At 40.9% G+C, this 27457-nt stretch overlaps 5 protein-coding genes across 10 annotated transcripts in view; 4 read left to right on the top strand and 1 right to left on the bottom strand.

Annotated features, from left to right (window-relative positions):
• The window catches only part of emp3a (epithelial membrane protein 3a (MAM blood group)), a 5010-nt gene extending 1746 nt beyond the window's left edge, over nucleotides 1-3264 (top strand). For all 3 annotated transcript variants that reach the window (XM_086087731.1, XM_086087729.1, XM_086087730.1), the window contains 3 exons: nucleotides 1475-1577; nucleotides 1664-1804; nucleotides 2605-3264. In XM_086087731.1, the coding sequence (XP_085943857.1) occupies nucleotides 1475-1577; nucleotides 1664-1804; nucleotides 2605-2780 (420 nt within the window). In that variant the 3' untranslated portion in view covers nucleotides 2781-3264. The remainder of the gene's footprint in view (nucleotides 1-1474; nucleotides 1578-1663; nucleotides 1805-2604) is intronic.
• A 342-nt stretch (nucleotides 3265-3606) lies between these two features.
• On the top strand, nucleotides 3607-10328 carry sack1e (scaffolding CK1 anchoring protein E). Of its 3 annotated transcripts, none has more exons than XM_086087728.1 (9): nucleotides 3607-3988; nucleotides 4061-4666; nucleotides 4744-4890; nucleotides 6337-6461; nucleotides 6538-6954; nucleotides 8122-8178; nucleotides 8359-8581; nucleotides 9275-9499; nucleotides 9581-10328. In XM_086087728.1, exons 2-9 carry the CDS (start codon nucleotides 4217-4219, stop codon nucleotides 9749-9751), a joined length of 1815 nt encoding a protein of 604 aa, XP_085943854.1. In that variant the 5' UTR covers nucleotides 3607-3988; nucleotides 4061-4216; the 3' UTR covers nucleotides 9752-10328. The 3 variants fall into 3 exon arrangements, with proteins under 3 accessions (XP_085943854.1, XP_085943852.1, XP_085943853.1); XM_086087726.1 differs by having other exon boundaries at nucleotides 3609-3988; nucleotides 8359-8596; XM_086087727.1 differs by having other exon boundaries at nucleotides 3609-4666; nucleotides 8359-8596.
• Nucleotides 10329-11375: 1047 nt separating this feature from the next.
• On the top strand, nucleotides 11376-17926 carry utp3 (UTP3 small subunit processome component). Its single transcript, XM_086086991.1, has 16 exons — nucleotides 11376-11551; nucleotides 12131-12218; nucleotides 13013-13057; nucleotides 13343-13399; nucleotides 13473-13590; nucleotides 13670-13738; nucleotides 14331-14452; nucleotides 14549-14701; nucleotides 14779-14850; nucleotides 15792-15832; nucleotides 15919-16015; nucleotides 16110-16247; nucleotides 16461-16597; nucleotides 16669-16732; nucleotides 17531-17638; nucleotides 17713-17926. The coding sequence occupies exons 1-16, from the start codon at nucleotides 11535-11537 to the stop codon at nucleotides 17800-17802; spliced, it is 1416 nt and encodes a 471-aa protein (XP_085943117.1). The 5' UTR covers nucleotides 11376-11534; the 3' UTR covers nucleotides 17803-17926.
• ppcs (phosphopantothenoylcysteine synthetase) lies at nucleotides 17906-21011 on the bottom strand. Of its 2 annotated transcripts, none has more exons than XM_086086992.1 (4): nucleotides 20929-21011; nucleotides 19698-20229; nucleotides 19529-19632; nucleotides 17906-18753 (listed from the first exon to the last, which is right to left on the bottom strand). In XM_086086992.1, the coding sequence occupies exons 2-4, from the start codon at nucleotides 20221-20223 to the stop codon at nucleotides 18427-18429; spliced, it is 957 nt and encodes a 318-aa protein (XP_085943118.1). In that variant the 5' UTR covers nucleotides 20224-20229; nucleotides 20929-21011; the 3' UTR covers nucleotides 17906-18426. The 2 variants fall into 2 exon arrangements, with proteins under 2 accessions (XP_085943118.1, XP_085943119.1); XM_086086993.1 differs by having other exon boundaries at nucleotides 19698-20226; nucleotides 20929-21002.
• A 1801-nt stretch (nucleotides 21012-22812) lies between these two features.
• foxj3 (forkhead box J3) overlaps nucleotides 22813-27457 on the top strand; it is a 98878-nt gene continuing 94233 nt past the window's right edge. Inside the window, exon 1 of the mRNA XM_086087447.1 lies at nucleotides 22813-23108. The gene's annotated coding sequence lies outside the window, so the exon portion shown is untranslated. The remainder of the gene's footprint in view (nucleotides 23109-27457) is intronic.

Raw genomic sequence — 27457 nt, forward strand, 5'->3', positions numbered from 1 at the left:
GTGAGTTGCACTTTATGTCCAGGAGATGGCGCTCTACAGCCATATACACAGTAGTCCATAGGAAATACTAAAAAAAAAAATAATTGAGCCGATTATACGAACTTGGTACGTTGGAGGACAGAAACATCTAAACCTGCAGGACTCAGGCACTCGAGGAACAGGATTGGGGGAAACTGCTGTAAAGTAAAAGCAGTGTCATCTTTCGGAAACATTTAGTAACATTGTATTTAATCATGTTAACTTCTTCGGGTACTCGGGTTTCTTCTGCATTCCCAAAACTTGCTTGATGGCTGCAGTGAAGACTCTAAATTGTGGAAAGGTACAAATGTGTGAGTGTGATTGTTTGTTAATATGTAACCCGGCGACTAGTATCGGGTGTGCATCACCTCTGGCCCTAAATGAGTTGCGATAGGCTCCAGCACAGCCTTGACCCTAATAAGGATAAGCAATATAGAAAATGGGTCAAGCTAGAATAAAGTGAAAATACTCACCAGGTTCCTGTACAGGCAAAGTTTTAAGTGGAATTTTTACATTAAACTGACAAAGTGTAAGAAAGAGTTTACAACTGTATTATATAACTAAAATAAAACTGAAATAAAGTGAAACTTCACCAGGCTCCAACTAATAAATACACAGGAAACGTTAAGTGCAAGCCTGTGTCTTTGGGTGTCCCACAGGGTTCCATTATAGGTCCGGTGCTTTTTCGAACTTTTACCCCCCCTTGGAAAAATCTACCCCCCCTATTTTTAAAAATAATTTCATCTCTATGTAGAGGATTCCCAAATGTATGTCCCATTTGAAATCAGCAACTCCATTCAGTCTATTTTAGACCAGAATAAATGTAAATGTTCTTTCTTGTTTCTTGCGAAGGTTTGCGACTTCGAACAAACCCTGCCGAAAAAACATTTGCTACATTCCATTCTACATCCGGTGCTTTTCTGCCTTTTTATATGCTCCCCTCCTAGGAAACATAATCCAAAAATGTTTTACTGTATATATTTATTTTTTAATTTATTTTTATTTCTATGCAGATGACTCCCAACTGTACATAACACTTGGCTTCAGAAACTGCATGCTGCCTCTTTTAGTCTGGAAGAAATTAACATCTGAAAGGCGAATAACTTCCTTCAGTTAAACGGCAACACAAGTGAAGTCATTGTCTTTGCTCACTGTGAGCTGTATTTGAATGTGCTCTATAAATAGACGACTTACTTGGTGTGTGCGCGTGTGTTTTTGCGACATTATGGGGCCCGTATTCTCGGTTTAACCATCTTAGCGGGGACCGACTTGTCCTAGGGATATTTTTGGTCCAGACCTCTTTTGAGGTTCAAGTTTTTTGGTTGGGTTTAGGGCTAGGCAATCAGTTGTGATGGTTGAGGTTAGGGTAAGGGGCTAGAAAATGCATTATGTCAATGGGATGTCCCCACTAAGATAGACAAAACTGTGTGAGTGTGTGTGCGTATGTGTTTTTCAGTCCTGGTGGGTCTGGGACAATTCGGAAATCAGCGACCTGTGGTACAACTGTTTCCACGACAATGCCACAGATACGTGGCTGTGCGCCGCCACCAATGAGAGTGGTAAATAAACACTTGCATTTCTGCATTATTCAATAACGTCCTCAAAGCTTCAGGTTTAAAAATTGTCCGGTCTTCACTCATTCCAGACTGGCTGCAGTCGGTGCAGGCCCTCATGGTGCTGTCTGTGGTTTTCTCGTCCATCTCCTTGCTGGTGTTTGCGACTCAGCTCTTCACTTTATCCAAAGGAGGACTCTTTTACTTGACGGGACTCTGTCAGGCCTTTGCAGGTATAGTTATTATTATTATTATTATTATTATTATTATTATTATTGACTGAATGTGAATAGACACGTTTTAAAAATGTATATCATGTCTGTATTTTTAATTGAATGCTTGATTTTTGCTACTAAGTGTGACTACATTAAATGTAATATTTTTTAATTGTTTTAATTTTAATAATTTAATGTTTTATTACTGTATTATTTAATTTAAAAGTTTAAAGTAAGAAGAGAGCATTTTACAGTTTGTAAGTTCATAATTTAGTTTATTTTTATTTTATTTATCTGGGAAGAAGAATTTAAAATGTGTTGGAAATAATTTCAATAACAGTCTTCGGTTTTTCCTTTAGCATGAATGTTTAGACACTTTTGTTTTGATTAATTTATAATTTGTTAAATTTATTAATGCAGATTTTTTAAATTTAATATGATTTTATTTTTCTGTAAATACATTTTACAATTTAATTTCTGAATTAAATTTAATGTCATACATTTTAATTATTTTTATTTTATTTTTACCTTATTCTTCGACGAGAAGATTGTGTGGTAGAAATAATTAATTTTTTCCTTTTAAACAAAAATTGTGTAAATGTATAATGTACATTTTATTTATTTGCTATTGTCCATTTAATGTAATTTTATTTTTTTAATTGTTTTTTTAATTTGCTTTTTAAAAATTTTATTCTGACAGTATTTAGTTTTCTTTATTATATTTGAATGTTACTTTCCATTGCTATTTTACCTAGACAGTTATAGAAGTAGACTAAATGGATTTTTTCTTCACAACAATCTTTTTCTAACTCTTGCAGGTTTCACTGACTTTGCAGCATGCCTGATCTTCACCTTTCACAGGAAGGAGATCCTTAATGACTCCAGAGATCTGGGCAAAGGCCACTTCGGTTATTGCTTCATCCTGGCGTGGCTGTGCGTCCCCCTCCTGCTGATCAGTGGCGTCCTATACGGACACCTGAGAAAGAAGGAATGAAAACACACGACTTCCACGTTTGTGGCAATCAAAAAAGACTGAAAGGGCCATGTTGTTATGTTCTGTAAAATGTCTTGCTGTAAGAACATCAACAAAAGTTCGAGCAGTGTACACATAAAGGGAAAATGCTGTATCTGTGAGTAACTTACTGCAGTGTGGATTCTTTGAATTAAAAAAAAATTATTTGCCACCTTAAAGGTTTCAAACAACAAGTGTTGTGTTTGTTTTCCCAATGTAACAATATCAAGGAGTATTACGGACACTGGAAAGAAACAAAATGGTAAAAGCTTATGTTTAAAAAAAAATAAATAATAATTGTTTTTAAGGAAACAAAAGTGGTATGATTAAAAGTTTTTTTTCTTTATTCAAGAATGTGATTTTTGTGAGGGGGTGGGAAATCCTGTAGCGCATGGTTTCACGACTTCGTTCATTTTTTTTAAAATTTATGGCTCATAAAACATTAATAAATTAAAAAATAAAAGTTTCTCAAAGATTCCTTTTTCCTTTCCAGTACGGTTTTGTAAAACAGCTTGTGGGTGTGTAATTTTGGAGTCAAAATAACACTATGACAGAAATTGGATAATTTCATGAGAAGAGTTATTGTAATCTATTGTAAGGGCCTAAAAAAGCCTTCAAGAATCACTCAGGTGGTGACTGTCTTATTTTTATTTCAAATCTGCTCATGCTTCCTTGCAAAACACCAGATTTGATCACAGTTGTAAAGTAAGACGTCAGGTGTGTCGACAGAGAGCTAGCTGTTTGTATATATGACTTAGAGGTGTGTCGGCTTGTTGTTGGTCACCTTTCAGCATGTTGCGAAATGCATTCTGGCAACATTTTTCTGGCATAACAGCAGGAATTCATGAACGGAAAGAAAGGGAATTGCCTAGGGAGCATAAAAAAAAGGGCTCCCAAAAACAGAAATGTGTAGTTTTGTCTGGATTGACAAAGCTGCCAGACAGGCTGGACCAGTCCAAAAAGACACGGAAATCGCCTCAAGAAAGGCTATTTGACAATATTCTCTCTCGGGCCAACGCACAAACGTCGCACAGACGATGAAAATGTGTAGGGAGGAGACGAAGAAATCTGTCAGCTGCGCAGAATTCGTGGAATCCGATTACAACGTCGCCCAGAAGGAGTGGAAGGCTGACTGAAATGACAGGCAGGGGTGGGAACGAGTCAAGCGAGAAACACACAAGCAACTGGAGGTGAGATTGACAAAATAATCGACGGAAAAATACACCGACGGCATAAAACTCCTCTATGGATTTCTCTTTAAGGTCAATATGAGCTTTGGAAGACGGCTGCGTAGAGACACAACTCACGGGACTGCCAACCATTTGGTCTTCCAGATCAGCACCCCATTGGACGAATGGCTGACGTGAGACGGGATCAGTAGTTGAGAGACGTAACATTCCATCACAGAGGCCGCAGCCATGCCGGGCTCTCAGGAGGCCAGTCTGGATGAGAATGCCATATTCCTTCCGGTAACGCCGTCTTCCCCGGAGTTTCTCTACTCGGAGCTCGAGCGCCAGTCCATGGAGAAACTCCTGTGCGAAGGTCCCAAAGCCTTCTACAAGTCGGTCGGCACAGAGCTCTTCGGCTCCTTCCTGTCTCCCGATGAGGTGGGCGAGATCAGCAGCTGGGTTCAGGACTTTCATTTTACACCCCTGGAAAAAAAGGAGAAAGTCGATCCGCATGCGGGCGACCTCACGTCCTCCTACTTCCCGTCCCACTCGGACGCGCCCGCTCCTGCTTTGGACCTGGGCTGGCCCGAGGCACCTTGTGCGCGCATGGAGAACGTTGCGGTCTTCACCAATCCCCCCGCCGAGGGAGAACCTCCCGTCAGAGAGGTCATCCGACGGCACCTACAGAAGGCCAGCCAAGTATGCATACTTTACACGGGGTCCGATTCTTAGCCTTCAGAGCTGCTCCTGAGGCTATGTCTTGCTTTGTGCTGCAGGTACTTGCCATTGTGACCGACCGGCTGACAGACAACACTATAATTGGGGATTTACATGACGCAGCCTCCAGGGGTGTCCCGGTTTACATCCTCCTCAACCAAAGAACCGTTGAGGAGAGGTACACACTCCACAGGCTGGGGCATCCGGTGAGTCGGACCGGAGAATTGACAGAAGCAAATAAAGTAGAAAGTAGTGAAAACGCTTAAACAGATGCGCCTAGACTTGCTGGAAGCGGTCCAAACCCCAAAACGATTTAATTAAAACTCGACAAACTGCATTTGCGTACTCGAGTTATGACACGCGCATGCCTCAGTAATCACGGTAACGGCAGCAGCGTATTGCAGTTCGACCGGTTGCACGGCATTCAGTACAGTCTTCCTGCCAGAAGAAACTCTTAAAAAAACAAACATAATGATTGGAAAGATATCAACATTATGTTGGATTGAATGTATAGAAATGTAATAATGTGACATTTGGAGATTTGATTGTTATCAAAGTTGGCGGGGAGTTTTTGCAACAAATTTTCACCCCTTGATTTTTTAATTAAACTGACTCTGTGAAGTAATTGTTAATTGTGTCAAATGACAAATTAGCTAATTATCTCATTTTAGCAACCAGTCCTGAAGTTCACTGTGCCCTGTCCTGTTCCCATGGTGCCTACCAAGCACTCAATGCTTAGACTGATCAGAGTCTTACACGAGGACCCCAGCAAGGTTATTTTAGTTAACTAAAACCAATGGGAAAAAAAACTAAAACAAAAATCCAAAAAATAATAAAAATAAAAACGAAAATGCTTTAAAAAAAAAAAAAAAGAAGAAAGAAAGAAAACTAACTGAAACTACATTTTATGTTTACAAAACTAGCTATAATTATAGCAAAAATGTCCTTCGTTTTAGTCTTTGGTAATCAATTTCATGTATGAGCCTTTGGGGATGATTTATTTTGATATTAACCGGAATAAGGACATTTGAAAGTGTTTCACACAAAAGTGACGTCATTTAGCAGCAGCCAATAGAAAAGCACCTTCCGATGACATTGCCCCCATGGTGTTTTTTTTTTAAATATGGCGCACAAGTAATACACACTTCAAAAAAATAAAAAAAATAATACTGAAACTAACTAAAATTAAGCATTTAAGAATCAACTAAAACTAATAAAAACTAACAGAACCACCCTGAAAAATAATTAAAACGAACTAAAAAATAATAAAAATACTCAAAACGAACTCAAATGAAAAATACCACAACTATAATAACCCTGGACCCCAGTAGGACCCCAGTATTCTATGAGGTCAAAGGTTCCCATGTCTCATATTCCAAGAATTCAAGGGCTAGATTGTCCTTGGGACCCATAATTCCCAGTGACAAAATTCCCAAGAATGTAAGGTCCTGTAAGGTTCACGGCAGCCCACACCCCGGATTGGTCACTGGTCAGTCGCAGGGCACATATCGATACCGACAACCCCTTCCCATCCCCACCTCCAGTCACTAAAGTTGATCTTGCATTGGCTGCAGAAAAGTCCACCGCGTGTACTACTGCATTACAGCCACCGATCAATGTTCCTAATAGTACTGTTTCACCTTTCATCGCAGAACATTCGAGTTCGTGTTCTTGGAGGTAAAAGCTTCTGTTCGAGCAAGGGAAAGATGACGGTCGGGGAGTTGAAAGACAAATTCATCTTGGTGGATTTGGAGACAACAATTCATGGTAGCTACAGGTAAACTTTCATATCAAAAAGGTCTCGTGTTATAGCAGCTGCTGATTTGATAACAGGTTGTCTTCATACTTGACAGCCTCACGTGGAGTGACGCTCACTTACACCGGCAACTCATCACTGTCGTAACCGGCTCGGCCGTGGACCGCTTCGACAAAGAGTTCCGGACCCTGTTTGCCGAGTCCTCCCCGGTTCCAAATCTGTGGGAGTACGCTGCCCCCCACTTGGACATGACTAAGCAACAAAAAGACTTCAAAGACCCTAGCCCTCCAAGACACTTAGACATGAAACAAGAGATCCTCAGCCCTCCTTCTCCACCGATGGACGTCCATCTTGACTGGGAGGCCATGGGCGTCATGCCCAGAGGAAGCGTCCCAGGAAGTTTTTTTGAAGAAGAGGGAATTGTGGCAAAGGAAACTGATATGCAGTTTGATAAAAACACAGCCGTTTTGGATACTTTTACTCCGAATGGATTTAAGCCAATGACCACAAGAAGGTACAAACACTCTTTGTTGTTGTATTATTATTTTTTTTTTTTTTACTGTAGTCATTTACACAAATGTTAAATCTGCAGGATTTTTTTTTTAAATCCTAAACTTTACCCCAAAAACTTGCCCACAGGCACCAGGTACTTTCCTCGTAATTTCTAATCATCTCAAACCAATCTCGAATATTTACACAAACCCTAACTTCATCTCTAACCCTAACCTCAACCCAATATGCATACATCATGAACCAAGAAAGAGCCCATTCAACTGTTTGCGAAACAGGAAGTAGCCCGCTACTTTTGATAACATTAGAGCCTTTGCAGAGGTCTACACTCTTATGAATAGCATTCTAGCCATACACACTCTGAAAACAGTTGGGTCAAAAATAACCCAACTATGGGTCAAAAATGGACAGATCCTCTACTTGAATCCATTTGACCCAACTCTGAGTCAAGAAATGGGTCTTTTAGTGTAAAACTTGTAAATATTTGTCAGATCCTTTACCCGGGTCAGAAAATTGGGTCCTTTTGTATAAGACAACCCAGAAAGTTGGGTCAAATTGACCCATAAAGTGGATCGGTCCATTTTTTATCCATAATTGGGTTACTTTTAACCCAACTGTTTTTAGAGTGCATGACTCATTGAGCCATTTTCAGCAGTAAAAAATAATATTTTGTCCAGAATTAATTTAATAACATCATTATTTTTTATGTACAATTAATACTTTTAAAAACTAAATTTTCCACTTGCTGTCGACTGAAGATGACATCACCTGTGCTGAGGAAGTAGCTAACGACCTATCATGGTTCAGTTTGCTGACCAAACCCAGAAAACAGGTGAACCATGATTGGTCGTTAGCTACTTCCTCAGCACGGGTGATGTCATCTTTAGTCGACAGCAAGTAGAAAAATGTGTTTTTAAAGGTATCGTTGTACATGAAAAATAATGACGTTATCAAACTCATTCTGGGCAAAATATTGACTTTTTTACTGCTGAAAATGGCTCAATGAGTCAAGTATCCCTTTCATTTTAAGGTGGCTTTAGACTTGTGCACAGTAGTGAATATCTAAAGTCTAACTAGTTGTTTTTTTGTTTACTCAGTATGATTGATTATTCTGATGTATGAATGTGTGCCACAAGTCTTAACTGATACTCCCCCCCCCTCTATTTAACAGGATATGGGACAGCTCTCCAATGACAAACAATCTGCCAGACAACGCAAAAATTTCCAAGTGAGCTTTTTCAAAGGATATACCTGTATCTGAATTTTTTTTTTGTATATTAAAATGTGCTTTCTCCCAGTATTGTAACATCAAAAGAAAATAAAATCTTACCCCGTAACTGCAGGAATATGGAAAAATAAGGGGAAACATACTAACTTAACTAAAATGAACAACTCCTTTCATTTCCAGCTGGACAGACCGCCAGACAGAACAAGCTGCATCCCGGCAGTTCTCCAAAGAGAAGAGAAACAGCGCGGAAGACAGAGCGTTGTCAGCGTGGCGCGACAACAAAGACAGCGACTTGCAAAATGAGTTTTTATTTTCCTCGCAGAGGGAAAAGCGGCCTGCAAGGCCGGATGCCAGTGTGAGAGATGAGAGCGGCTTGGACGACATCAGTTCCAGCATAGAAAACGTAGCCGCCTCAAGAGTAAGCCGATACGTATAAAAGCAGTGTTCCAAATTGTGGGTCAGTGCCCAAAATGGGTCACTGATTGATTTTTATTGATCAGCAATAAGGTGCACAATTTATTGGTGCCGTTTTTTATTTATTTATTAATTTTTGTACAGTATATGCCAATGGTACATCAATAGATGTAGTTAACCAGGAACTCTCTTGAGTTGCATAAAGTACAATGAAATTGGTGAAGGACAGTTAGTAAATATACAATATCGCACTTTAATTTTTTTTTGGGGGGGGGGGGGATGTTGTAAGATGCCCAAAAATTCCACCTGCATTTGTCCCCTGGAAAATGTGAAAAAATAAGACAGTTTCTCCTTAGCCTATAAATGGGCAGATTATCATAATAGGAGTCTTAAAGTTGCAAGTACACATGGAAATTTGACTATGAGTCGGCCAATTTGGTTTGAAGAAAAAAATGTGGGCAAATTTTAGAGTTACTACTGGAGAAATGAAAAGCCTTTTAACTAAGCAATCAGTCAGTTGGGCATATCATCAAATTTGATCATGATCATTAATTTTGAGGATTCGTCATTTAAAAAAGGGGGTGCAAGGAATCGCTTTAATCTCGAATGAACCGGCCTGTGTTTTTGACAACCACAAGCAAGTTTTAAATTTGAAGATTTATTTGAATGTTTCTGCTTGTAGAAACCTTTAATCTTAAGGGTGCCGCAGTCGGAGAGCTTCAACTCACTGAACGACCTCATGAAGAGGTTCCCACCTGAAAAGAACAAGAGGGAACTCTTCAGGAGAGGCCCCGGGACCAACATGACCGAGACGACCCAGTCCATGATGGACCTGCGCTTGGATGCAGCCAGCACGGACCCAACCCTCGATGAGAGAAGACTCTCTGTACCAAGACTCAGTTCCAACGTAAGCACTTGCTGCTACATTTTTATTGAATTACTTATCATGTGACCTCATGTAATTAAAAGTCTTGTTTTTAATATGCAGAGTTATGACCCGGACCAAATGACGCCGGGATTAATCCTGATGAAAAGGAGGAACGACGCGATCAAGTCAGCCCTGAAAAGAATTCCACTGGCCTCTAAAGCCAGACCTCGCAGCTTCGCCCTGGATTTGAGTTGGAAGCCTCTAAAGGAACGAAAAGGGGAAGAGGAATGAGCTGCAAGCTTAACATAAACGAAGCTCGATCTGTCTTGAAAGAAACTAGAAAACCTCTGTTACCTCTGTAGTATTAAAAATCCAAACAAGAAAAAAAGGCTGACTCAAATCCAAAAGTGTATCGAGTTTATTTTTGTGGACTAGTAGTTAGGATGTCTCCCTCACGGTTGTGGGGTTTGGGTTTGGATATCAGCTTCGGCCTTCATGTTGGAGTTTTCATGTTCTCCTTGTACCTGCATCAGTTTTCCTCTGCTAGTCTGACCTCCTCCCACATTCAAAAAAAACATGCATGTATAGGGTAATTAAATACTCTAAATAGTCCACAGGTGTAAATAAATGTGAACCTGAATGGTTGTTCATCTACATGTGCGCTGCGATTGGTTGGCAGCCAAAGTCAGCTGGGAGAGGCTCCAGTTCACCTGTGACTCTTACGAGGATAATTATTTAGTTTTTTTCTTTTATTAACTGTAAAATGTCAAATGTTGTGAATTGTGATTATTTCCATATATGTGACTATGTGAGGTTTGTGAGTCCTCTCAGTGTAAAGTGCTAACTAAATAAAATGTACTCTACTTACTATGGACTATATGTCACTGAGGAGGCAGGACTTCCTGGTTTTCACCCCTCAACTTTGTTTCCATTTCCGGTTTGTGTGGGCCGGGTCCCAGTACTTGCGCTTCCGCCTTTGTGCCCCTCGGTGGCGCGTTCCCGTCGAACGGGTGCGAGGCTGCGAGTGTGTAGTGTCTGTGGTTGAACCCTCAGCTTTGGCCCTACTTTGTAGAGTTCCATATTTTCTCAGAGTATGCCGGCTTCCCTTACACATTCCAAAAAACGTGAATATGGGTTTCATTGAAGAATGTAAATTGTTCATGGGTGTGTATGTCAGAATGTGAGTGTGAATTATTGTCTGTCTATATGTGCTACATGCTAAATGGCTGTTTGAGGAGTCCACGGTGTTCACTGCACTTGCCCAAAAAGTTGACCGTTACAGGCTCCAGCTCAGTGCTATAGAAAAAAGGATGGATGGAATGACTGGGAAAACATGCAAACTCCATACAAGAAAGATGGAGACAAGATTTGAACCCTTTGAAGTTGACGTTAACCACTCCCCATGCTTGCTACACTGAAAGTATGTCGAACAAATACTTAATGCTTCCCACAAATGCCCGGGAGTGAACTGCTGTCAGTTGACAATCCTGTCTGACAAAAGGTTGTGCCATTTAAGATTAGTGTTGATCACCTTTTACTTTCTAGAGACAAAAGATTTGTCATATGTGTTGTTCTAATTTGGTGAAACACCCTAATGAGGATAAGCGGTACAGATAATGGATGGATGGATGGATGTTTAATCACCTTTTTCCATCTTTTTTTTAAAGCAAATTAACTCTTGGTAGCATTGCATATGTAACAGCATGTTTTTTTGTTTAAAAAAATACATTTAATAACATTGTTTAGGCTTTCCTTCTACCTTCATTTCAACGATTAATATGGTCATTCACCTCACCTTCAGCTCGCTTCACCGACACAGCATTGAAGTACAGTAACATCGAAACAGTCCCCTTGTAGTAAAACAGGTGGCGCTAGTCTCATAATCATTCACGTCGCTCTCCACTAACACGCCGAAGAAGAAACAATTGCGGAAGCACATGTTCAGAGAGCAATGTGTTAAATGTTTACTTCTTGGGCTATCTACGCATTAAGTAGCGTAACTTATCACTTGTTCTAAACATAATTAGCGTTTTGTTTGCCTCTTTGGTTGGAAGTTGTATTGAATTCCTGCACGATGGTTCGGGCATTAAGGTGAGTCTGGCTAACATCGGTGTAAAGTCATGTCTATTTAACGGGACACAAATTAAGTAAGAGTGTACAACGTACAGTGGTAACACTTTTTAAAATGGGTTATAATTGGTTTCCTAAAACGATTTTAATAATTTTTTTAATCATCTTGGTTATGGCCATGTAAATATGCATGAAGTGTCTTTTTTTTTGCCGCAACTCGCCACTTAGTGCAATTTTGCCGTGAGAACTACGCAGGAATCGCAGGAGAACTACAAGTACAAATTCTGCGCCAGTGAATGTGCACTGGTACTGGCTCCGAAAGTGCAAGGTCAAGGGTTCGAATCCTGCTCTGTACATTTTTTAAAATTAAAATTCTTGACGACACAGCCTATTATGATAGGGTTAGATTTAGGCTGGTAATGCCGAGAGCAGCGTATCCTCGCTGGCAAAAGTGAAGAGACATAGAAGAGGGTGGAAATAGCCCTAGCAGGAGAGTTGTCGGTCACGGCAAACTATCCACTGCCGAAATACAAATCATCTCCCAATTTCAGAATCTAACTCCTGTTCCACCACCCCTCATATTGCCTGTTTTTGTTGTAGGCGTAAAAAGGTGCCGAGGCCAATTAAACAGCAACAATATGATGAAGGTGACCCAGAAGGACATAAAAACACAGCTGTCCCTGATAAAGTAAGTAGTTTCTCTCTTTGGTTTAACTATTACCAGCTTATTTTTTAACCCTCTATTTCAGGGGTGGGCACACTTGGTCCTCAAGGGCCGGAGTCCTGCAGGTTTTGGATGTTTCCCTTCTCCAGCACAGCTGAGATGTGATCAGATCATCAGCAAGCTCTGCATAAGTCTAGTAACGATCCTGTTGATTGGAATCAGATGCACTGCAGCAGGGAAACCTCCAAAGCCTGCAGGACTCCGTCCCGCGAGGACCACTGCTCTATTTACATTCAGGTTTGATCATAGGATAAAATATTTTGTATCTTAAACTAACCGAGGCTCTTGATTTATTCTCAACTAGTTTGGTGTTGAACAAAACATGACTTAACAGATCATGTACATCTGTCAACTTTTGTGGTATAGTGCTTGCATTCTCAGCAAATATAATTTGTTTCCCCCTTATTACAATGGATTTACAGTATAACACTGCTTTCTGATCACGTGCCAAAATTATTAATTTACTGTATAGGGATGAAGTGAGTAATATTGTACATAGCCCTAGACAGCATGTTGGACAAATCATACTGTTTGTGTTTATCATAATTGTTACCAATCATAAACATTAAATTTTGTAAAAGATGCCAGACTAACCACTATTAATAGTGAATACATCATGTAAAATTATGATTACAAAAAAATCTGTACATAACAACAACCCTTTTTATTGTCTTTGTTGTTGTGAAGGCGCAATTAAATTATTATATGTGAATGAAAATGTAAACGTTAATCTTGCAATCTTGAATTTCTCGTCTCAGAACTCCAAGGACAAAATTGATGAGTTTCACGATGAGAACATTGAGGTAAGTCTTTAATCAGAATACGTTGTCATCAACTTAACTGTTTAATTGACTCAAGGGCTCAAACACAAATTATTTACTTTATTTATTTTGAATGCCACTGCTGTTACGACACAGTGTTTGCCAAGATTTCCAACCTATTTTTGGAACATTATTGATTATTTTTTTTGGGGGGTGCTACTTTGTGTTTACCTTTGACTGTTAATTACCAGTTTTTATCATCTGTGTGTGTGCTTGTTTTTAAATTAATTAATTAATACATTTTTAACTTTCGACTTTTCCACACAGAAACTCCTCGCCAGAGGAGTCAAGTTGCAGAGCGATGATGAGGAGCCGGATGATGAGGTGTGATCCCGTTTTCTTGTGGGAGTAATTAAATCATATGAGTTCCAGAGGAAATTTATGCTCAATTCTGCAGGAGGAAGTGATGGCCTTGGATGATTCCGAGACCGATGACGATGACGAAGACGAGGAGGACAGCGAGGAGGGTGAAGGCACTGACATGGAGAGCGACCTCGAGGGGAAGAAAGAGGAAGGTGAGACACGAGTCCGCCAGGTTCTAATGCTGGTGCACTTTGAGCTCGTTTAACATTGTTTGTTTTTTTCTTCCTCCAGAGCTTCCCAATGACTTATCTTGGGGCACCAAGAAGAAGATGTTCTATGACTCTGACTATGTGGCCACAAGTGAGCATACTATATTTCTTTATATAGCGGAGAGGAGTGTTGATTTAAGGCTTAACAATTTGGTCAAAGTCAAATTAACGTCACACTGTAGTAGAATGCAAATTGCAAAGGCTGCAATTTTTGGGTGTTATTTTGGTCGGTCCATAGCCTTTATTTTATATATATGTGTGTATTTCATTTAGTTAGTTATTTAGTGTCTCGATAAGTTCAGTTCTGAATTCTTTCAATGCCAGCCATTTTCAAAAAAGGGAATTTATTAAGTGCCAGCCTATTTAGAGTATTCTGATTGATGATCTTTCAAGGCTCACAGAATATTGTGTACATACATTTATGTATAATAAATCTGATATTGTTTATTGTAATACAGATTAATTTGTGTTATTTGTTAAGAAAATACAGGGGGAGAGAGAGGACCTTGTAAAAAAAAAAATCACATATGAAATTGTAATATTATGTAAGGAAAATCACAATTATGGCAGATTATTCCTCAAAATTATTAAAACCTAATTAGGACATGGCAAGAAAAATCAGTTTTTGCTGGAATTTGAACATTTGAGTGCGCGTAACCAATTTCCCCACCTTATGTCAACAGAGGGAAAGTCGCACGATGAGCTGGTCGCGGAGGAAGAAGAGGAGGAAGAAGAAGCCAAAAAAATCCAAAAGCGTTTGGCAGAGCATCTCAGCGAGGAGGATTACGACTTAAACTTTTTACAGGTACTTGTAACAACGCGCTTTACCTGCCATGAATTGCTCACCTGTGCGGATAATCAACTTTTTTTGTTTGTTTGTTTCACGTGGCTCCGCATAAAGGAGTTTGCTACGTCGGAGCAGCCCGAGGCGACAGTTGTGGAAAAGGAGAAGATCGTCAAGGACTTGCAGCAGATGTCCCACAAGGAGAAAATGAAACTGCTCAAGAAGGAGTCGCCCGAGTTGCTTGAACTCATTCAGGACTTCAAGGCGAAGGTACACGGAGAGAGTGAAAAGCGGCTTGGCAAAGCAGCCAATGAGATGAATGACAAAAAGGACTTGTTGTTGTGCAGCTTACAGAATTGAATGAGCAGCTGCATCCACTTGTGCAGATGGTCAAGGATGGAAAGATCCCACCGGGAAAGGTGACCTTTTTATCTATAGTTTAATCAATGTGTGTGCTCTGTGGGATGCATGGTGTGATTGTTTGCTAACCTTTTCCGTCTAGCCTTAACACAGAACAAAACAAAAACAATACAGAAGCAGTAACAAACTATATATAATTTTTTTAAAAATATATATATATAGATTTACAGTCATATAATCGGGTAGATTTGTAATTATTTGACTTGCCTGTGTATCTTATTATTTAATTATTCAATTATTTTGAAAAAAAAATGGCTACCACAAGTAGAAGCAATGCTCGGGCTCCGCCCCCGGTTGCTATGGTAACCAGGTTCGTACTCGGCAAGACAAGAAATAGGCTGTGTAACGTATGCTGTAATTTTTTTTATCCTTGGGGTACATTGATGCAAACATGCAAACATGAAAGCACAGATACTGTATTTTATGAAAACAGCTGGGAACTGTTTGGGAAAAAAAGCCTTAATATGTTCTATACAGCACCACTAGTCAATATACGGTATTCTGGTTGATATTGTGTTAGTGTGATATGAGTTAAACGGCAAAATCCAGCAGTTAAATATCAGAAGGCGGCCATTTTGCCACTTGCTGCCGAGTGAAAATGACATCACAGTTGCTCAGGTAACAACCAATCACAGCTCAGCTTCAGAAAACAGGTGAGCTGTGATTGGTCATTGCCTAAGCAACTGCGATGTCATCTTCAGTCGATAGCAAATTGCAACATGGCCGCCCCTAGAGATGGATAAAAAACGGCTGGATTTTGCTTCATAACTCATACTCCACAAAAGTAAGAGTAATCAGAATGTCATGTTTAGACTCGTGAGGTCACATACTGTATATTATATTATTGTCAAGAAGGTTGACTTCCCATTTAAGTCATCAATTAAGTCTATTGACGTCAATGCTCCACTGAACAAATTCTGCTTTCTTCTGATTCCGAAAGGGTGCCGACTACCTGAAGACAAAACAGCAGCTTTACCTCAAGTGAGTACAGTACTTTAAAACCGTGATGGTACAAGTGAAGCCATCTGGCTCGCCAAGTCCTGAACTTTTAACACTTCCCGTCGCAGTTATTGCACAAACATCAGCTTCTACCTGGTGCTCAAAGCCAAACGAATCCCCGCTCACAACCACCCGGTCATCGAGCGACTGCTCACGTACAGAAATGCAAGTCTTTACATCTTCACGCAAGCCTAATCACATCTTTATTTTGCTTCATAAATGAAAAGTAACTTCCAACCGTGTACCTCCCTGCCTGCAGCTCATCAATGAACTGAGCTCAGTTGACGCCCGGCTGGCGCCGCAGTACAGAAAGCTGCTGGCTGCTCAAGCGGAAGACAAAATCACCGGCAGACCAGCGGCTGAAAAGAAAGCGGCTGCATCCATGAAAAAAGACATGGTGGGGGAAGAAAAAAAAATTGTCAATGCTAATAGGCTCTATGCTTTCCTTATTTGGGTAATGACAGCATGCTAATTTCGGCTTGCTAGGCTAACACATAGCATAATGTATAACCGTCACCCCTTTCCTCCGGAAATACTTGGTGTCGCCGTGCATATGTTCCATTACTGGCGGTTAACACAAATGCTCACGTAGAAACATTTGTGGATGTAGGATTCCGGTGTGGTGGCGCCAGAGACGGGCGATGCCTCCGACTCGGACCTGGACGAGGAGTCGGCGTTGCGATTCTACAGAGAAGTGGAGGAGAGGATGAAGTCGGCGAGGAAGCGCAAACCACAGAACGATGAAGAGTAAGAGATTTGTGAAATCTGGACGAGGGAAAAAAATCAGCACGTTTTCTTCATTATCAACAATGTTGCAGGGTGCAAGAAGATGAGGAGGAGGAGGAGTTCTATTCGGAGGCCAAGAGAGGTATCACGTATCAGGTAAGTAAGAGCTGCAACGATGAATCGAATACCTTGAAAAATTCAGCTACAAAAAATTTAAAGAATCTCATTTCGTTTTTCCATATGTTGCTTCAATGACAAATACAAATGACTTTTTGCTGATTAATTGATGGGACAATCAGAACAATACCAGATTCTAAGAATATTCAATTGCTGCAGGTAGAATGTCATCTAATTATCTTATTGCAGGATGATTTGCGAAAGTTCACAGAGATTTGGAAATATCCCACCTTTGCTGGGTTTTGTGTAAAATCCATTCATTTTCCAAACCGCTTATCGTCACTAGTAAAATGCCTGACAATATGAATGACAGTTCTACTGTTGTAATGGGGCAATTTTGCGGGATCTCTGCGTGAAAGAGGCTTTTCTGATTTTGCTGGTTTACTGCATAAAAGGCATACACACACACACAGTAAATGGCGGTTCTCTGATTGTACTGCAGCAATTTAGCGAGATCTCTGCATAAAAGAGGCCTATGGTTGTTCACTGGGCTCTGTGTAAAAGTTAAATAAATAACTCACAGTTCTACTGCTGTTATGGCAATTTTGCAGGATCAATATGAGACAAACTTATGTTTCTTAACTGGGTTCTGTGTAAAAGGCAGACACACGAACGAATACTGTAAATGTAAATTTTCTGTTGTAATTTGGCATAATCTGTGTGAAAGTGCCAAAAACCTAGTGTAATAAAATAAACGCTCCCCCTTTGAGGATGGGGCGTTCCAATGTCAAAATGTTTCAAACCTGTCCTAATTTCGTTCCTCGACCCTCGTTGCAGATGGCCAAGAACAGAGGGCTCACTCCCAAGAGGAAGAAGATCGACCGCAACCCTCGAGTCAAGCACCGGGAGAAGTTCAGGCGGGCTAAGATCCGTAGAAAGGGCCAGGTGAGTTTACCCTACACAGGAAGTAGTTCCGGTGTACGCTTATGTTCACCATTGACCGGTTTTGTGTTCATCAGGTCCGTGAGGTTCGACGGGAGGAGACCAGATACGTCGGAGAACTGTCCGGTATCCGCGCAGGAGTCAAGAAGAGTGTCAAACTCAAGTAACAAAGGGGGACACCTCATTGCGCCTCAAAGCTTTATCCAGCGGGATGTGCTTACAATTTTGAAAAATCTGTTTTATAACAATATTGACATCATGAAAAGTGAATAAACGTTATACAATCTTTAATCAGTTTTTTTTTTTGTAGGCAGGTTAAGAGCATTCTACAGAAACACTGATATAATAAAATATCAATCATTGAACATTTCTTTACAGTCTGAAGTATCAGAAGTATATATGAATTAGGGATGGACATACATTATCGGTTGCATGGACATTATTTATATTAATGTTGAAATATTATTATGTTCATTAGCGACATTTACAGTAAACAAGACTGATCCGGAAACAAATTGTTGCAAATAGATTTCTAGAGAGTTGGCAACAGTTTTCAGAAACTGTTTTTGCCTAACAAAATAGGCAATGAGGTAAGTTCTTGGGTTTCAGGTCTGATGAAGTCACATTTGGATAAAAAAGATTCAAACTCAAAATTATCACACATGAATCTTTTTTTCATTTAGGCATCAAACTACTGGGGCCTAAATGATTTGATCCATGATCATCAAGATTTCTTGATACAAACATTTGCACATGATTGACAAGACAACATGCAGCTAATGATGATGATGTCAGCCTTCTTGTTGTTCAATGAAGCGCTTGTGCGCCGCTGCCAAAGTCGTCACAATCCTCTCCTCAATCTCCACCTGGTTGTCCATGTCCTCCTGGGAGAGGATCACCTCATGCTGGCTGGTGGGCGTCACCACCACCACGTGGCCCCGCCGAGAGTCCAGCACGTTGGCCACCACCGCCTGGTGCCTGTACGTGTTCAGCGCTTGTTGAGCCCTGTCCAGCAAGATGGCGGCGTCCGTCTCCAGTTTGAAGGATATGACGAAGGCCTGCGGCGCCCAGTCTTTCACCAGCGGGGACAGCATTTTGGGCACCATCTTCAAGCTTAGCTGCAGGTAGATATGAATCGTTGTTTATATTTTAAATGGCTCACATTAGCTTAGCTTCGGCGGGGTACACGCAGACTGATTTTAAACATCTGAGATCATTTTCTAAAGACATCAAAAGTGGGCAATAATTGACCATTTCTCTGGCAGATAAAGGGGGGACTCTTGTCTTAACACAGTCACACCACTGGATAATCTTTCAGACCTCAAATAATTGATCCTTTTATTAATGACTTTGATTGGAAGGTTTGGAAATAACCATTCCGGTTATTGGTATTTTTGTACCATGTTTTAAACTTTTACGATTATCGACTGTTTTCCAAGCATATGGGGGGGTGGAAATGACTACTTTTAGCACACCCAATACCACAGGATGATCACTCAGGATAATCATTTAGACATCCTATAATGGGGCCTTGCTGATCAGTCAAGGTGAAAGGTCGAAAGAAATGTGCTCAAATTAGGCCTGATTATTGGTGTATAAACATTTCCCATTATTCCTGGCAGATCGGGGAGTTACTCTTAGCACACCGCGGGATAATCAAGATAATCTTTCAGACATAAGATGATCGGGCCTATGATTACATGATTTTTTTTTTTGTTATACATTTTTTCCATTGTCAGCGGCAATCATTTTCCAAACAAATCAGCGATGAAAACTCATTCTTAGCACACCACAAGATAATCACTCAGGATGATCTTTTAAAAGCATTCGCTAATTAGGCCTTGCTGATCTGGAGAGCATATACCCTACTTTAATTTTTCATATTGGACTTACTTGAAGCGGCCCATTGGAAGACTGGATTTTGTGCTCTGGCATGTCACCCGCAGGGATGTAGAAATCCGACACAGCCGCTGCCAAGTAAAACATGGCCTTTGATCCTAAAATGCAGAAGTCTGTTAACGACATGCTAACACGAGTTGACGCTAAAGGTGTTTACGCCTACCTATGACACTGAGGGCCTGCGCTGACGCCTTAAGGAGGTGCAGATACTCCGACAGAGTGCTGAACTCGACAGGGAGCAGGAGTTTGGCATCTGTGACTTCCTGATACTTCTTCAGCACTTTGGCGATGTTGGGGAGCACCTGCGGGTTCACCACCACGCGGTCCTGGTCGTGATCCCCGCCCGAGAACTGCAGGGCGTCCAGCACATTGATGGAGGAGAACGTGCGAGCGTACGGGTAGAGCGAGCGATGCCTGTGCAGGAAGACGACGGCATAACCTGCGTCCAGGAAGTACTCAGCGGACTGCGCTCCCCTCCTGCCGCTGCTGAAATTGTCCAGGAAGCGAACGGTGCGCGACTCCAGCGGGACTTTGGTGCCGCCAGATGTGATGAGTACCACGAGGCGGCCCGCCTCAGCGTGAAGTCGGGCGAAGGCGGCCATCCTCTCCTGGACCTCGTCCACGTGGGAGGGAGCGGCGAACTCTTCGGCCAGCTTGCCGTCGATGGAAGACAATCTGGGTTCTGCCATGGCCTGCTGAAAGGGAAATGGCACAAGGACATGAACGCCATGATATGTTAACGAAGTACAGCAAGCCACAAATGACAAGGGGTGGGCAAAGTAATCGTTAGTCATTTTCCTGTTTTCCTCCATCTCTCTCAGATCTAGCAAGACACCACTGGTACACAACATTCTGATTAAAATGATTGCTTTTTCTTTTGTAAGTTTATACTAAAAAACTAGTTATAAATGATGCAGTTAGTCATTGTTATGATTGTATTGTCAATGATTTATGTTATGTGCTCTGTATTATTATTATTAATTATTTTATTTTTATATAATATTTTTATTTGATTTTTTTGCAGCTGTTTAAGTGCTACATACGTTAAGATGAGTTAAGAATTTGCTGTAATACAGTTTGTTGGGAAGCTAAAAGAATTGTGGAAAGACTAGCGTTAATAGCAACTTTTTCCATTTGCCTCATGCACAATAAAAATATGTATAACAATTATCTACACCGAAGGAATTAGCATGTATCATTTTCGTTGTGATGTTAACAAAGTCAACTACTTTCATTTTCCATTACTTTCCATCAGCAGAGTGCAGTAATAACAAAACTTAAAGCTGTCACTTTTGCACGAACAAACGTTTGTCAGCTACTTCCTCATGTGTCCGTGTCTTAACGGCAATTTAACTATGAGGAAAATACAAAGCACATCGTGGAAAAAGTCTTACTTTTGACTCCAAGGTGGGAGTATTCAGGAAAGGTGTGAAGACCGTCCAGCTGAGGAACACACTTGACAAGTCTTTGGAGGCACTTCCTGGAACCGAGGCGCGCTCTTCTTCGCCTTGCTCGGAAACAATTAGCGCCCCTAAAGGGACATCTGTGGTACTACTACCACTACATAAGGAATCTTGAGATGGGTGGAAAATGTCCTTAACTTTTCCCACCATTATGTGACCTGCTCTAACATATACAGCTCGATTAATTATTTAAGATCTTTTCGAGTGCGGAAGTAAAACAAATAAACAACTGAACGTGTTTACAATAGCGCGCACCCCTCGTTTATTGGAAAGTGGTTGTGTTGTGTGTGGTTGATCGATTTAACCAATCACATTCTAAGTCATGTTAAATAGGAGTCAGCGCACTGAACCTGACACTATTTAAAGTCCTTAGCTCAGCTGTTTCTTCTGACTTTTTTTTTCGCTGTCTGGCACAAGTCTCAAGGTTTTGTGCTGATTGCTATTTGGAATTGTTTATATTTCCTTACACAGTGGTCGTGCCATACCTTTTGGAATTACATGTTTTTTGAGGAAGTGACAAGGGCTCTTTCGTCTAATATTAGATGTTTAATTAATCACATTAGTTTCTATACTTTTTGTAACTTAAGAAAATGGTTTCTGTGTGTTTCGTCTCTCAAAACCTATGCCTTAATAGTACAAGTGGTTAATCAACAGGGGGCGCTGTTGCATTGCTGAATAGGGCGCACTGTCTGCAGCAGACTGTGGTATGCTGCAACTGAACACTGTGACAAATGAAATTACAATGGTACAGGAAATGGGATGATTTTATTTGTTTGTGAGTTATTGTTCACTTTACAGATGTGATTTAGGATGAATTAATATTGCCTTTTTTGAGTTCTTGATAATAAGTGGCACTGGCAGTAATAACTTTCCTTCACTCAGAACTATTGTGCTTATTAAAAACTTCAAAATTAATAATACATCATGTTATAAGTAGGGAAAAACGCAAGTTTGGGAATTGCTTGATTAAACATTTGTGAGCACAATAAAAAAAAAAACATGTGGGGAGTTATGAGCAAGTATGATATACACCTGACTACATTATACATACTCTTTAGGCCTACACACACACACACACACGCGCACACGCACACGCACACACGCACACGCACACACGGTTAAAAATAGCAATGCAGTGGTATCTCAATTTATGAACTTAATTGGTTCCGTGACCTCCTTTGTAAATTGAAACGTTCTTAAATCAATGTAACTTTTCCCATTGAAATGAATGAAAATCCAATTAATCTGTTCCAGTTTACAGCCCCCAAATTACATTTTATGATACAGTATAATGAAAATGATAATGAAAAAAATTGTGAATAAATGTTTATTATATTATTTGATTTTATTACATCAAATGCGTTATGAGACATTTGATAACTATATAGGTACTGTGTATGTGTATTTGGTGGTATCTGGGTTTATCATTTATATATTAAATGAGTTATGAAATCTATTTCTATTTCTGTGAATGTAATCAGTGTCGATAGTAGATTTTTTTTAGATCAGATAATTTATGACTCATACATGTATAACACATTATATATATGTATATATGATATTTACCGTAAATACATGACAATTACATTATTTAATAAAATACAAAAAAACAAACACATTTTAAACATACATCATATTATACAGTATATCAAAAACATGTCTGCAACCTCATGCAAAATGCAAGGACAACAGAGAAGTGATTCATCGGGTTCTTTACTAGGCACTAGTTTTTATGGCGGCAGCGGCGGCGACCGAGTTGGGGCGAGATAATAAACCTTCTTACGCGTCGACGTACGCCAAAAAGTAGATCCGGACAGAACGCGGAGATACCCGGATGTTGGCTCGGCCGCCGAGCGAGAGGCGAAACGGGGAGAAGGCAGGCGAAGAGAGAGAGAAGCAGTGAAGGGACGCCACGGCACCGCAGGCACACCGGCGAACCTTTGGCGGCTCTTTGCCCGGAACGACAAGGTTTGAGCGCGCAGGGGACACTCTCGGGGAACCCGCCGGCCCACAGGAGGCGGACGGCGTCAGAAGGCGGGAGCAGTTAAGTGCGAAACTACCGTGAGGATTACGGAGACCACCGTCAACATCAGCTCTCTCTCCCCTACAGAGTAAGTGCGCTTCAAGGGCATGGAAGTTGAACTAGGGCTCACGAAATGGACGACTTTTCGTCGGGGAAAGTGTGTTGCGTTCAAGTTCTCACATCGAGGAGGGAGGAGGGGCGGCGGGGGGGTTGAACCCGGCGCGCAGGCCCCGGTTGACAGCTTTCCGCTCGCCGTGGCAGGGGGGCGCGCGTAGGGTGGGCAGGCGGGGGGAGACACCCTCTTTTCTGGGTGTAATGAAGTGACGTACCCCAGATCTCTCCCACAGCTAGGCTAGCTGTTTGGTATGCGTGTGCAGTAGGAAGTGTGTGTGTGTGTGTGTGTCTTTACGTGCATATATGTGTGTGTGTGTGTCATTTGGCTTTCCTGCGTGCCCTGGTGGCATTTGACTCACAGCTGTTGCAGTGTGTCCCCCCCTTCCTCACTGTCAATCGTCTCCTCCTCGCACACCGCCATTGAATTCCTCCCGAACATAAATATACTCATACTTGTGCTCCGAGGCTCAACAAGTGCAGCATATGCAACCCGGCGGCCGGCCACTACATTAGGTACACCTGCACGGTCTCATAACGCAAGAACTGAAAAAAATAAATGCTGTTTGGATTTACTTTAGAGGCGTGTCAATCCCACGTGCATCTATAGGTCCTCGATTTACGACACTCTCGTACGTAAGTGTGAACAAGCCGTGACCAACAACTGGTGCCTAAGAGATTTGCCACAGGAAATTATGCACTTTTACCTGTGTGAAAATGATTATTTATTTACTAAAAGGAACATATATTTGGTCATTTATCTATGCCAGCCACAGTGACAGGCAGTTCATGCTCTTCTACCGCCACACATCATCATTATGCCAGAGTACTGTAGTCAACCCCTGCCTATTCTTGGTTTGCTTTTCACAAATTCACATATTTCTGTGCAGCCTTCCACCAGCTATTTTGCTCAAAAACTTGCCTATTAGCATTTTTTTGTGTCCGTTCTGGAACATCCCAAGATGTCACCAAGCCCCGTCGAGGGACGGGTTCCATCTCACTCGTGACTTTAATGATGACAAACTGTTTAGAAGATGGATGGATGGATTGTGCATCCCTCCATCCTGCAACTGTCCCAAGCCACCCCAGACTGAAAAAAATGCCCTTAAAATTAGTCAGCACCCGCAACGAAAGGTCAGACTGGGTTTTGCATATTAATCACGCTTCCTTGAAATTTTAGTGAGTGTATTTGAACATGCAGCTCTACAGGCTCTCTCTCTGTCTCTCTCTTTTTCTCTCTCTCACACAGTCAACCCGAAGCATTTAAACTCATACAGTTTTGTGGGAAAATGGACTTCACAAATGTTAATACAGTTACAAGTCACACGACGTATGTTGTTGTTTTTAAGACACAAGCTGTCGTCTGACTTGAGTTCATAAAAGTTCAACGATAGTGACAGTTTTAACCTTGAGCGAATCAATTTGACTTTACCTGCTTCATAAATAGTTTTGGAATGATACTCCTCCTCGCTTACCTTAAATGCCTTCTCTGAAGAGTGTTTTTGGAATCAACAACTCCAGGCAGATATGTATAGCAAGGCGGTGGCGTAATCGTGTTTTCCCAACCTGGGTGAGGTGATGTAGTAGCATGCCGTGAGAAATATGTGCCTGAAAAATATTGTTCATTGATCACAATTATGTTTTTGTTCGTCCGTCTATGCTAGCAATGCATCGAGTGACAGGCAGAACAATTTAATGCATATCCATGAGATGGTGAAAAGTACAATAAATCTGTGAATCCACCTGTTGTTGCCTTTCATTCAACAGTAAATTAAGACAAAAATAATTATTTTAGTATTCATGCTTTTTTTTTTTTATGCCTTGGTTTAGTAAAGGTTGCAAGATGTTTTTTTATTTTTTATTTTTTTTTATAAACATGCATGACAAGCACGGAGGCTTTTAAGATTGCTTGCCTTTGAGCACAACTTAAAGTATCTGCGTTTTTGTTTACTCAACAGAGTCAACAGGCATCGGGGTTATCTGGTTCTTTGCACAAGGTTGATGTGTTATGCAGACGTGTATTCTAAGGAAACATGTTATGCATTTTTTTCTTACAATTCCAAACAGTGTGTTTTTTTTTTGTCTGATGAGTATTATCATCATGTTGTCTGTGGGCTGAGCTCGGGCCTTGCGACAAAGGAAAGGGATACTGTGTGTTGCCAAATTAGCATATTTCTTATTACATTTAGCAACTTTTTGGACCCCCTGTAGTGACTATTCCCCAACCAAAAATGACTCGCAAGAAATGTAGCAACGTTTTGTGGCGTCATTGGAGACCTCTCGGAGGCTGACATATTCTCCAGAACAGGTGTCAGGGTTAATGCTATGATGCTGGTGTCTTGTAAAGTTCAACATATGCTGAAGTGTTGCGTGCTTCACAGATGTTTGATTGACCAGCCAAAGCGTTCCCCTTTATTCTTTGGGCTTGTTTTTGTGTCATTTCAAAGCGATACCATACGATCAGAAATTGGACTTACTGTACCTGTGACGTATGAAAGAGTCTGGCAATACAATTCAATAGAAATTACGTACGCAAATGAATCGGTAGCAGATGATAACTCAAACACTGTTATTAGATATAGATTTCTATTGTCGTCGACTCTAAAGTGATGAAAAGCAAGTCGACGATGTCAATGTTTTTCACACCATGAACCAGTTTCACGTAGACCTATTTTGGCAGACCTGCATGGAAATAAATTCAAACAAATGGTTAATAGTACAACTCGTATTGTAAAATTAATGGTAGTCTTGTGCATTGTCTCTCTCCAACAACCAGCTGGTCTCATCTTGTGTTCAGTTGCATAGCATGTTTTCCGCCAGGACATCTTAGGCAGGCTCCCAAAAATGTAATTGATTTGAATTAAATGCGTTGTATCAAACAACTTCTATAATGAGTAAAGTTCTTGTTAGTGAACAGTTGTTGTCCGTTCCTTATTATCTGCACCATTTTGACGACAAAGACAGCCCCGAGGTACCACTCGTACGATCGATCGGAATAGCCACGCTAATCACCATTCTCATCCACCACCGTCTTATTTGGTACTCTCGAACCCGTGCAGATGTATGGAGACTGTGTCGCCTTGTTGGCTAGACCGGTAGTAGGCGGGCAAGATGGAAGGCTTCTGTAAATGGGCTGACTGGGAAACAAGATGTCAAAAACACGTGATTAGTACTCAGTGAACGTCAAGCGTTTTATGTATGACTTTAAAGATATATTTCCGACTGAAAAATTGTCCATCCGTTTCTACAGCCTCTGGGGAATTTTGATATTTAATTGCCACGCCACCGAAAATGCCCATCTGCGCATCATTTCATAGATTACTCATGATGCGACACATGACAGTTTTGGATGGATGTCAATGGCGAGGCTTGTGACTGTGGGTAGGAAGTGGTGGTGGTGGTGGAGGTGGTGGTGGTGGGCTTTCAATGTGGGAATAGCGGTGCCTCATTTGGAATGCGGCGTGTGGCCCTGCGCCTAGCCCCCCCTTCACACTGAGAGCCTTTTTAATTTCTCCCCTTGTTGAAGTGATTATTCAAATGGCCATCCGTGAGGTGAAGTTATCAGACTCCTGGTGGTAGTTGAGCCTGTGGCTACATGCATACTCATCATACGCACGCACGCACGCACGCACGCACGCACGCACGCACGCACGCACGCACGCACGCAACAACAGGTACCCTCTGCAGCATAACCCTATTAGACCACCACATCTCAGGCCTCAGGCAAAAATTCTATTGTGCTACGTGATTGGCAGGAGGCAATTTATTCATGAGGATGCCAATATAATTTTTATATATGGCGTAGTTGCTTTTTTGGGAGGTGGGGGTTTTAGCATTATTCGGTACAAATCAAATACAGTGGTACCTGGAACACTATCTCTGGCAGTGTTTTCTCTTAGTGGGTTATGGGTGAGCGGGAGCCTTTTACTACCCAGGTACACCCCGGACTGGACTAGAAAAAAGTTGACGCAAGCTAGTGTTAATTTTATCCGCCATTTTTGAATTTATTCTCAGTTTCAGTCAAATTTTAGTCATGCTTGTTAGTTTTTATCACAGTTAGTCAACCTCATCCCGTTTTTATTAGTCCATTTTTAGTCGACTATAAATCTAGCAATTTAGTCTTTATTTTAGTCCAAAAAGACATAATTTTATTTGTCTAGTTTGAGTCAACAAAAACTGTTTTAGTTAGGACAATCATTTTACTCCTGTATATATATATTTTTTGTCAGCAGATTATGTTGAACATTTCGGATCTAAAACTATTTCACAGAAAAATTTCTCTCATCTCTTTGATGAAAAACAACTTCACACACACAATTACAGTGG

Source organism: Leptonotus elevatus, chromosome 10, assembly GCF_054856555.1.
Source record: "Leptonotus elevatus isolate MCC_2025b chromosome 10, RoL_Lele_1.0, whole genome shotgun sequence".
Lineage (NCBI taxonomy): Eukaryota > Metazoa > Chordata > Actinopteri > Syngnathiformes > Syngnathidae > Leptonotus > Leptonotus elevatus.

What these genes read in the sequence shown, in the direction of transcription:
- ppcs (XM_086086992.1), bottom strand. Translation starts at nt 20,223, where the DNA reads ATGGCAGAACCCAGATTGTCTTCCATCGACGGCAAGCTGGCCGAAGAG. An exon ending in GCAGGCCCTCAGTGTCATAG is followed by an intron (nt 19,633 to 19,697) that starts GTAGGCGTAAAC and finishes TCTGCATTTTAG; the next exon opens with GATCAAAGGCCATGTTTTAC. An exon ending in CTTCCAATGGGCCGCTTCAA is followed by an intron (nt 18,754 to 19,528) that starts GTAAGTCCAATA and finishes ATCTACCTGCAG; the next exon opens with CTAAGCTTGAAGATGGTGCC.
- utp3 (XM_086086991.1), top strand. An exon ending in TTCACGATGAGAACATTGAG is followed by an intron (nt 13,058 to 13,342) that starts GTAAGTCTTTAA and finishes TTTTCCACACAG; the next exon opens with AAACTCCTCGCCAGAGGAGT. An exon ending in CGAGGGGAAGAAAGAGGAAG is followed by an intron (nt 13,591 to 13,669) that starts GTGAGACACGAG and finishes TTCTTCCTCCAG; the next exon opens with AGCTTCCCAATGACTTATCT.
- sack1e (XM_086087727.1), top strand. Translation starts at nt 4,217, where the DNA reads ATGCCGGGCTCTCAGGAGGCCAGTCTGGATGAGAATGCCATATTCCTT. An exon ending in ACAATTCATGGTAGCTACAG is followed by an intron (nt 6,462 to 6,537) that starts GTAAACTTTCAT and finishes CATACTTGACAG; the next exon opens with CCTCACGTGGAGTGACGCTC. An exon ending in AAGCCAATGACCACAAGAAG is followed by an intron (nt 6,955 to 8,121) that starts GTACAAACACTC and finishes TCTATTTAACAG; the next exon opens with GATATGGGACAGCTCTCCAA.